Raw genomic sequence first — 10866 nt, 5'->3', positions numbered from 1 at the left:
CCTAAGTCAGTGGTCAGCAAACTCATTAGTCAACAGAGCAGCAAACCGCGGCTCGCGAGCCGCAGTTTGCTGACCACTGGCCTAAGGGGATGCTGCATTGTCAGTTTAAGTTAAACCAGAATAATTTCTGTTTTTACATGTTCTGCAATTTTTCTGTATATAGCTTTTACTAACAAGAGGACAATAATAAAAACAAAAAACACCCAATATCCTACCAAGAACTTATTAAAATATAGCATAATACCTTTGGCATCAAATGGAAAGGCATGAAGTTATCTCTCTCAATACATGCTGAATGCCATAGGGAAAATCAAGTATTATGATCTACACTTATCAAGTCAATGGATTATCCAAGGCCTCTTTGTGTGCTCAGTGGCAAAGCCCAGAGAATAACTAAAGTCTCTGTTTTCCAAAGTGGAGTTTTCTTCCCTGAAATTTGAGCTGGCTTATCTGAAATGGAAATGCTAACTAAGCTCCTTGGTGGCCTCTTTCCCTTAGTACATCTTCACAGTGCCTGAGGATGGGCACAAGGTCATCATGTCACTGCAACAGAAGGATATGCGTACATACCGCCGCATGGGAAGACCTGACAATTACATCATTGGCTTTGAGCTCTTCGAGGTAGGAATGTGCATTTGGAGAAGAGAGAATGATGACTAATGGAGTAAAAATTAGGATGGCTTGGGGTTAGGGGAGTTAAGAAATGTCCAGGGATAAAGGAAGCAGAGGACCTAGGATCTTCCAACACAAAGCTATGACTTGAGTGGAATAGAGCATTTCTTTCTTTCTTTTTTTAATTTCTTTATTGATTAAGGTATTACATATGTGTCCTTATTCCCCCATTACCCCCCACCTCCCATTCATGCCACCACCCCCCTGTGGTCTGTGTCCATTGATTAGGCTTATATGCATGCATGTAAGTCCTTTGGTTGATCTCTCCCCCTTACCCCCACCCTCCCCTACATTCCCTGAAGTTTGACGTTCTGATTGATGTTTTTCTGTCTCTGGATCTATTTTTGTTAATCAGTTTATGTTGTTCATTATATTCCACAAAGGAGTGAGATCATGTGATATTTATCTTTCTCTGCCTGGCTTATTTCACTTAGCATAATGCTCTCCATCTCCATCCATGTTGTTGCAAATGGTAAGAAGTCCTTCTTTTTTACCGCAGTGTAGTATTCCATTGCATAGATGTACCACAGTTTTTTAATCCACTCATCTGCTGATGGGCACTTAGGCTGTTTCCAAATCTTAGCTATGATGAATTGTGCTGCTATGAACATAGGGGTGCATATATCCTTTCTGATTCGTGTTTCTAGTTTCTTGGGATTTATTCCTAGAATTGGGATCACTGGGTCAAATGGGAGTTCCATTTTTAGTTTTCTGAGGAAACTCCATACTGTTATCCACAGTGGCTGCACAAGTCTGCAGTCTCACCAGCAGTGCACAAGGGTTCCTTTTTCTCTGCATCCTCGCCAACACTTGTCATTTGTTGACTTGTTGATAATAGCCATTCTGACAGGTGTGAGGTGGTACCACATTGTTGTTTTGATTTGCATCTCTCTGATGATTAGTGACTTTGAGCAGGTATTCATATGTCTCTTGGCCTTCCTTCTGTCTTCTTTCGAAAAGTGTCTATTTAGATCAGTTGCCGATTTTTTGATTGGGTTGTTTTTCTACTTTTTGTTAAGCTGCATGAGTTCCCTGTAAATGTTGAAGATTAAACCCTTATCGTTGATATCATTGGCAAATATGTTCTCCCATGCAGTGGGCTTTCTTGTTGTTTTGTTGATGGTTTCTTTTGCTGTGCAAAAGCTTTTTATTTTGATGTAGTCCCATTTGTTTATTTTCTCATTCATTTGCATTGCCCTAGGAGCAGTATCAGTGAAGAAATTGCTTCAGCATATGTCAGAGATTTTTCTGGCTGTGGATTCCTCTAGTATTTTTATGGTTTCTCGCCGTATGTTTAAGTCCTTAATTCATTTTGAGTTTATTTTTGTGTATGGTGTAAGTTGGTGGTCTAGTTTCATTTTTTGCATGTATCTGTCCAATTTTCCCACCACCATTTATGGAAGAGACTGTCTTAACTCCATTGTATGTTCATGCCTCCTTTGTCAAATATTAATTGAGCATAGAGACTTGGGTCGATTTCTGGCTTCTCTATTCTACTCCATTGATCTATATGTCTGTTCTTGTGCTAGTACCAGGCAGTTTTGAGAACAGTGGCTTTGTAATACAGCTTGAAATCTGGTATTGAAATCCCACCTACTTTGATCTTTCTCAGGATTGCTGTGGCTATTCAGGGTCATTTTTTATTCCAGATGAATTTTTGGAGAGTTCTTTCTAGGTCTGTGAAATATGCAGTTGGTATTTTAATGGGGAGTGCATTGACTCTATAGATTGCTTTGGGTAGAATAGACATTTTAATGATGTTGATTTGCCCAATCCACGAACATGGTATGTTTTTCCATCTGTTTACGTCTTCCTCTATCTCTTTTTACAGTGTCATGTAGTTTCCCGCATATAGGTCTTTTACCTCCTTCGTTAAGTTTATTCCTAAGTATCTTAATTTTTTGGTGCGATGGTAAATGGCATTGCCTTTTTATTCTCTCTTTCTGAAAGTTCACTATTGGTATATAGAAATGCCATTGATTTCTGGCGTTAATTTTGTATACTGCTACATTGCCGAATTCATTTAGTAAGTCTGTTAGTTTTTTGATGGAGTCTTTTGGGTTTTTTATGTACAATATCATGTCATCTGCAAATAAGGACAGCTTTACTTCTTCTTTTCCAATTTGGATGCCTTTTATTTCTTCTTCTTGTCTAAGTTCAATGGCTAATACTTCCAGTACTGTGTCGAACAGGAGTGGTGAGAGTGGGCATCCCTGTCTTATTCCTGTTCTTAGGGGAAATGGTTTTAGTTTTTGCCCATTGAGTATGATGTTAGCTGTGGGTTTATCATATATAGCTTTTATTATGGTGAGGTATGATCCCTCTGTTCCCACTTTGTTGAGAGTTTTTATCAAGAAAGGGTTTTAGATTTTGTCAAATGCTTTTTCTGCATCAATTGATATGACTATGTGATTTTTATCTCTCAATTTGTTTATGAGATGTATCACGTTTATTGATTTGTGGATATTGTACCATCCTTGCATTCCTGGATAAATCCTACTTGGTCATGGTGTATGATCTTTCTGATGTACTGCTGGATCTGATTTGCTAGAATTTTGTTGAGGATTTTGGCATCTATGTTCATGAGGGATATTGGCCTGTAATTCTCTTTCATTGTGTTGTCTTTATCTGGTTTTGGTATTAAGGTGATGATGACTTCATAGAATGAGCTTGGAAGTGTTTCTTCCTCTTCAATTTTTTTGAATAGTCTGAGGAGGATAGGTTTTAGTTCTTCCTTGAATGTTTGGTAAAACTCCCCTGTGAAGCCGTCTGGTCCTGGGCTTTTGTTTGCTGGAAGCTTTTTGATGACTGCTTCAATTTCTTCCATAGTTATTGGCCTACTGAGATGTTTAGATTCTTCCTGATTGAGTTTTGGAAGGTTATATTTTTCTAGGAATATGTCCATTTCCTCCAGGTTGTCCAGTTTGTTGGAATAGAGTTGTTCATAGTATTTTTTAACAATCCTTTGTATTTCATTGGGGTCTGTTGTTATTTCACCTCTTTCATTTCTGATTTTGTATATTTGGGTCCTCTCTCTTTGCATCTTGGTGGGCCTGGCTAGAGGTTCATCAATCTTGTTTATCCTTTCAAAGAACCAGCTCTTGGTTTTGTTGAGCTTTTGTATTGTTTTTTGGTCTGAATGTCATTTATCTCCGCCCTGATCTTTATTATTTCCTTCCTTCTGCTTACACTGGGCTTTTCTTGTTGCTCTCTTTCTAACTCTTTGAGTTGTAGGGTTAGGTAATTTATTACCATTGTTTCTTGTTTTCTGCAGTAGGCTTGTAGAGCTATGAACTTCCCTCTCAAGCCTGCTTTCATTGTGTCCCATAGATTTTGTTGTGTTTTCATTGTCATTTGTTGCCATGATGTTTTTTATTTGTTCCTTGATCTCCCTGGTAACCCAGTCATTGTTTAATATTATGCTGTTTGGTCTCCATGTGTTTGATTTTTTTGGATTGTTTTTACTGTAGTTGATTTCTACTTTTATGCCACTGTGATCTGAGAAGATGCTTGATATGACTTCTATCTTTTTGACTTTGAAGAGACTTTGGCTATGACCCAATATATGGTCTATCTTTGAAAATGACCCATGTGCACTTGAGAAGAATGTATATTCTGTGGCCTTGGGGTGAAATGTTCTGAAGATGTCAATTAATTCCATCTGGTCTAGTGAGTCATTTAGGATTGATGTTTCTTTGCTGATTTTTTGTTTAGAGGATTTGTCCAGTGGTGATAGTGGGGTACTAAAGTCTCCTACTATGATTGTATTGCTATCAGTCTCTTCTTTGATATCCTCCAGGAGTTTTTTTTATGTATTTGGGTGCTCCTGTATTGGGTGCATGTATGTTTACCAGAGTTATTTCTTCTTGTTGGATTGCTCCCTTTAGTATTATGAAGTGGTCATCCTTATCTCTTGTTATGTCCTTCACTTTGAGATCTAATTTGTCAGATATAAATATTGCTACCCCAGCTTTTTTTTTTCATTTCCATTTGCCTGAAAAACCTTTTTCCATCCCTTCACCCTCAGTCTGTGTGCATCTATTTTTCTGAAGTGCATTTCTTGTTGACAGCAGATATATGGGTCATGTTTTCTTATCCAATCCGTTACCCTATATCTTTTGATAGGGGCATTTAATCCATTTACATTTAAATTTATTATTGATAGGTACTTATTTGTCGCCATTTTTATTCTTTACCCCTGTGTTCCTTCTTCCCTTCCTATTTATTTTTCATTTTTTTTTACAGCAGACCCTTTAGCATTTCTTTTCTTTTTTTAAAATATATTTTATTGATTTTTTACAGAGAGGAAGGGAGAGGGATAGAGAGTTAGAAACATCGATGAGAGAGAAACATCGATCAGCTGACTCCTGCACACCTCCTACTGGGGATGTGCCTGCAACCAAGGTACATGCCCTTGACTGGAATCGAACCTGGGACCCTTCAGTCCACAAGCTGACGCTCTATCCGCTGAGCCAAACCTGTCAGGGCTCCCCTTTAGCATTTCTTGCATTGCTGGTTCGGTAGTAATAAATTCCCTTAGTCCTTTTTTGTCTGTGAAGCTCCTGATTTCAACTTCAATTTTGTTTGATAGCCTTGCTGGGTACAGTATTCTTGGATTCAGACCCTTCCTTTGCATGACCTTGTATATTTCATTCCATTCCCTTCTGGCCTGATGAGTTTCTGTTGAGAAATCAGTTGCTAGTCTGATGGCGGTTCCTTTGTAGGTAACTTTCTGTCTCTCTCTTTGGCCACTTTTAAGAGTCTTACTTTGCTGTTGGTGTTTTCCAATTTAATTTTAATGTGCCTTGGCGTTGGTCTTTTGGGGTTCATTTTGCTTGGGACTCTGTGAGCTTCTTGGATTTGTGTGGGTTTTTTCTTCCCTATATCAGGGAAGTTTTCTGTCATTATTTCTTCAAACAGGTTTTCTATTCCTTTCTCTGTTTCCTCTTCTTCTGGAACCCCCATTATGCGGATGTTGTTTTGTTTTGTGTTGTCCCAAAGTTCCCTTAGACTCTCCTCCTGCTTTTTAATTTTTTTTCTAGAAGCTGCTCTACTTGGCTATTTTTTCCTACCTTGTCTTCTAGCTCACTGATGCAGTCCTCTGCTTCTTCTAGTCTACTCTTGATGCTTTCTATTGAGTTCTTTACAGCAGCGATGTCATTTTTCATTTCTTCTTGGTTCTTCTTCATTTCTTCTTGGTTCTTACACATATTGTCGAATTTGTCTTTTCAGCCACCTTATGACCATTTCTCTGAATTCTTTCTCTGACAGGTTGCTTGCCTCTATTTCATTTACTTCCTTTTTGGTGATGCCTGCTTTTCTTTCATATGTGAGCTGTTTGTCTCCCCATAGTCTCTCTTCTCTGGCTGTCTGGTTATGTAGTTCTCTCTCTCCTTTCAACTTGGCTGAGGATATGGTGGACACGTTTAGTGCACTGGGACACCTCAGGGGCTGCGGCTTGAAGTCATTTCTGCCCAGAGAGGAGGCAGCCACAATTCTGTTACTGGCTGGCTCTGAGTAACTGCTTCTTCAGCCTCCCCACCGACAACGCCGCAGCGCGCCACTGGAACTGCTTATAATGGAGCATTTCATTCAATTTTATTTCCAGGTGGAGATGAACCGCAAATTCCGCCTTCACCACCTCTATATCCAGGAGCGCGCTGGGACTTCTACCTATATTGACACCCGCACTGTGTTTCTAAGCAAGTACCTGAAGAAAGGCAACTATGTGCTTGTCCCAACCATGTTTCAGCATGGCCGCACCAGCGAGTTTCTCCTGAGAATCTTCTCTGAAGTTCCTGTCCAGCTCAGGTTGTTTCCTTGGCCAGCCCTGCAAACTCCTATTCTCTGCTTTTCCTCCAAAAGAACAACTTGTTCAAATTAGATTTAACTGAAATGATGGTGGTAGAAATATACTTCAAAGTGGGCTTATAAGAAATTCCCCAGTGGGGGATCTGAGCTTGAAATCTCTGACCAGCTATTTAAGGGGAATAGGCCTATATCCTAACATTTTCTACTTATATTTTATCTTCTGTTCTCTGGCAAACTCTATTCTCTTAAACAGCTGGCCCTCCTCACTGTTCCTCTATTATGTTCTGAGTGCTGGGTCACCAAAGCTACCTTTTCACCCCAACTCTGACTTCTTTGATCTTTATCTGCTGGTCCTTAAAATAAGGGGAAAGGAAAACAGTCATAAAATATAAGCCATGTCTGAGGGAGAATGAGTTAGGTCACTCAGTAGTTCATGCTTTTTAGCAACAGTGTCTGCTTGGGAAAAACTATCTCCTCATCAAAAAAGGACATTCAACATCAATAATGTGTCTTCTCTTTGATGTTGCAGGGAACTGACTCTGGACATGCCCAAGATGTCTTGCTGGAATCTGGCTCGTGGCTACCCAAAGGTAGTTACCCAGATCACTGTTCACAGTGCTGAGGGCCTGGAGAAGAAGTATGCCAATGAAAGTAAGATCTGCAAAGGTGTCTGGGAAAACAAAATTTAGTTTTAATTGTTGCATGTGTGGTTAGAAAAGATGGTCACAAATGTTTCTCTCCAATCGTATTTTCAGTCTAGACAAGTCAGGATGGCTCTCAACTATGGCAAAATGGAATGCAAACTCTGGGAAAGGTCTAGATAATATTTATTTTATATTCCTTTATAAAGTGTAGGGAAAAAAGGAATCAGGAACAAAAGTGTTGGGTCATTCTGGTACCCTGGTGTTATGCCCAATGTCCCAGAATGGACTTAGTGAGATAGTTTCTTGACTATCTGGAAAGAGAAATTTAATCATTGTCTTAATAACAAATGTCACTTTGTTCCAGCTGTGAACCCATATTTGGTCATCAAATGTGGAAAGGATGAAGTCCGTTCTCCTGTCCAAAAGAATACTGTTCATGCCATTTTTGACACACAGGCCATTTTCTACAGAAGGACCACTGACATTCCTATTATAGTACAGGTGAGAATGTGAACAGGGACCCCCAGGGTGGCTCATATTCAGTATTGCACACTAGATTATCCCAAGTGTCTCCCATATGTCTAGAATACAAAGCAAGGGTTAACCTGGGGTTTTTTGTTTATTTATTTTGTACTCAAAGATACCTCCCACCAGGAATAGACATTGACTTCCTTGTTAATCTCTGTCTTTAATAGCCTCTTTTCCATTTATTTCATTATGGGAAGAAGTCCTCATGCTCTCAGGTAACTGTAAAACCCCATAAGGGAAAGCATACACCTGTTCAGATGACCCTGATCCTACTATGCCAGGATGGACCCCTACAGTTTGGTTGTTCTTCTGACTTAATGGCTTTTCATCAGCCAATGAGGTATCAGGAGAGATCATTTTTTAGTTTTTAAACCCATCTTTCTAAGCTTAGAATTAGGTTCTAGCTGCCACTGGGAAAAGTCCAATCTCACAGAGGGTTGCTCACTTTCACTCTTTCAACTTGTCTCTCCAGGTCTGGAACAGCCGAAAATTCTGTGATCAATTCTTGGGGCAGGTTACTCTGGATGCTGACCCCAGTGACTGCCGTGATCTGAAGTCTCTGTACCTTCGTAAGAAGGGTGGTCCAACTGCCAAAGTCAAGCAAGGCCACCTCAGCCTTAAGGTTATTTCCAGCGATGATCTTACTGAGCTCTAAATCTCCAGCTCCAGAAAATCCTGACAGCTTTCCACCCTTTTATTGCCTGTCAGATTCCAGATCGTATCTCAGATTCATAATCTTTTTAAAAAAATTAATATTAACTTTTCCTTTCTTTTGATAAGTTCCCCATACCTCCTGATCCAAGTAGCATCAGTAGCTACATAACCTATATACCTCCAGAAGCTGGACAGGGGGAGGTGACAGTCTTATCCAGAGATCATATGGATGTTTGCCAAGAAATATCTCTGGAGCTTCCGGGGGTGAGATTCAAGCAGGACAACAACAGTTTGGATACCCTACAGATGTCTTTGCTGCTTTCAGGTGCCCAATATATCTCCTCTGTAGAGTATGTTGAGGAAGGAGGAGGGGTGATCAAGGCCAAGCTGGTCTAGCCTGACATCCCTGCTCCTTACTGAACACTACAAACAACTCTGCAGCATTGTATTCCACAGCCAGAGCCTGCTTATAAGTCCCCAGCCCTTACCACCACCATCAACCAGCATCACCCCCACCATCATCACCACCAGTATCACTACACCATCATCATCACCTCCAGAAAGTGTAGTCCTGCCCTAACCTAAGTCACCTCCCATAGTTGGTTTTACTTTCATGTTGAGGAAGCTTCCTTGGTGCTTAATCAAGAGCTCGAGTTCAGTGAGGCCTAGATAGTGGGAAGGGCCTGAGCTCCAGCTCAGTGGAAGCCAGCTGTGTGCCACAAGAGGGAAAACGGAAGAAGCTGCAGTGGGAGACAAAGCCTCTGTCCCCCACCCATCCACACACACACCTACACTCACACACGCGCATTTGGGCGCACACAAACTACCATTCAGGCCGTCAGTGGGCAAGAGGAAGAATGCCTAAGTACCACACACCCTGAAAAGATAAGAAAATCCATCCAGGCAGAGTACAGATAGTTTTGGGCCCCTGACTGCAATGTGAAACGTCCTGCTGCTGCTAGGTTTACAAACAAGCTCATTGTCCTGTGCCTCCTAATATCATTGGTATTGAAGACCCCATCTAAGGCCTTGAGGCTTTGGTTACATCCCAGGCTCCTCAAGCATTTTTATCACTTGGGAAGCTTCACTCCCTGAGGGTATTTGTTTGCCCTATTATTTTTTCAGTATGTCTATGGAATTTTCTCTAGAGTCAGTCATTCCAAAATGTTCTTCCCTTCATCTCATCTATCAACATTCTACCCCTCCTTTAAGGCCCAGCATAAATGCCACCTCCTCCATGAAGCCTTTCCTAACCCTCAAAATCCCCAGCTCCAACAATATTTCAATGCTTCTGCAATGTTTAAAAAAACCATAGTTGTAGTACCTAGTCTAGTCCAGCATGCATTCATTTAAAAAATATTTTGTAGGGTTTTTTTAGCTTGTTCATTTTCTATCATATTTTTCAGCCTGTGTTACTTCTGCAGTGCCTTCACTACACTGCCTTACATAATCCAAACCACAATAAATTTCAAATTCAATAAAGTGACCAGTTTTGACTTGATTTGATGGCAAAGGAGAAATGGCAAGATTAGCCATCTGTTGATACTTGTTTTGGAGCCACTAGAGGTGGGGTGTGGGGGAGTGGGGGTACTTCTTGAAACCTGAGCCAAGGAACAAGTCTGATGGATGCAGAGGCACTGGATGTATTCTGATGGTACAGTACTCCATCCAGGTTGGGGTAGGGAGAGTTGGAAAAATGGAAAAGGCCGCTCTTCTATTCCATTTTTAGGAATATTTGGGTAGTATTTGGAGTTACATGATTTTGAAACTCCTCTGGGATTGGATTCAAGGTCAAAGGCACTGTGCCCAATTTTTCAAGGGCAGACCTCTCAACAGGAAAAAATACCAACTCCTCCCTTTCAGTATCTCCCTTAGAGCTGAATAAATGCGAATACTTCACTCACTTGCTTCCACACTCAATCTGCCATTTACCCATCTTAGAATAGGCTATGGCAGAAACTCTTCTCCTTTTTCTTGAGCCCTGCTTCCTGACAGGAAAGAATGTCCAGGCAGGGGAGAGGTCTCTAAACTCAGTAGAACAGTCTTCAAGCACAGCCATCATTCCCTGTCCCTTCAACACTAGCCTAGAGATGACATCTTCAATACAGGTGTAGAGCTTTGTCAGAAATGCAGTATCCAATACAGGTACTGTAATAGTTCTACATGGTCACCAGATGGCACTATGATATTACAATTAAGCTCAAAGAAACTACCACCCCCCCCCCCTTTTTTTTTTCAGGATGAGAAGTTTTCCCCAAGAAAAAGGTAGAAAGGGAACTAACACTTTTTGTTTATCTGCTATGTGTCAAACTCTATGCTCAGTGCTTTATATATGTGATTTTATTTAATACACGTAACAATCATATGAAGTGCTGACATTATCTCCCAGTTTTTAAAGGATAATGAAATTAAGGAACAGAGATGTGAAATAAGGATGTTCAAGTACTAATCATATCATGGTTATTATTTGACCCCTGACCTTTAACCTTTTCCATGAAAATATGCTGTCCCCAGAAAGTAGTAACATATTCCCTACATCTGTATTACTGTTTATCCA

At 40.4% G+C, this 10866-nt stretch overlaps 1 protein-coding gene across 1 annotated transcript in view; it reads left to right on the top strand.

The window, feature by feature from the left end:
• The window catches only part of CAPN6 (calpain 6), a gene marked incomplete at its 5' end in the record, with an annotated part of 21892 nt that extends 12107 nt beyond the window's left edge, over positions 1-9785 (top strand). Inside the window, 5 exons of the mRNA XM_080653127.1 lie at positions 499-621; positions 6281-6483; positions 7013-7134; positions 7492-7628; positions 8128-9785. Of these exons, the coding sequence (XP_080509253.1) occupies positions 499-621; positions 6281-6483; positions 7013-7134; positions 7492-7628; positions 8128-8310 (768 nt within the window). The 3' untranslated portion in view covers positions 8311-9785. The remainder of the gene's footprint in view (positions 1-498; positions 622-6280; positions 6484-7012; positions 7135-7491; positions 7629-8127) is intronic.
• Positions 9786-10866: the final 1081 nt, after the last annotated feature.

This window comes from Plecotus auritus (genome assembly GCF_963455305.1).
Source record: "Plecotus auritus genome assembly, chromosome: X".
Classification (NCBI taxonomy): domain Eukaryota; kingdom Metazoa; phylum Chordata; class Mammalia; order Chiroptera; family Vespertilionidae; genus Plecotus; species Plecotus auritus.
This window is presented reverse-complemented; position numbering and strand designations above follow the sequence as displayed.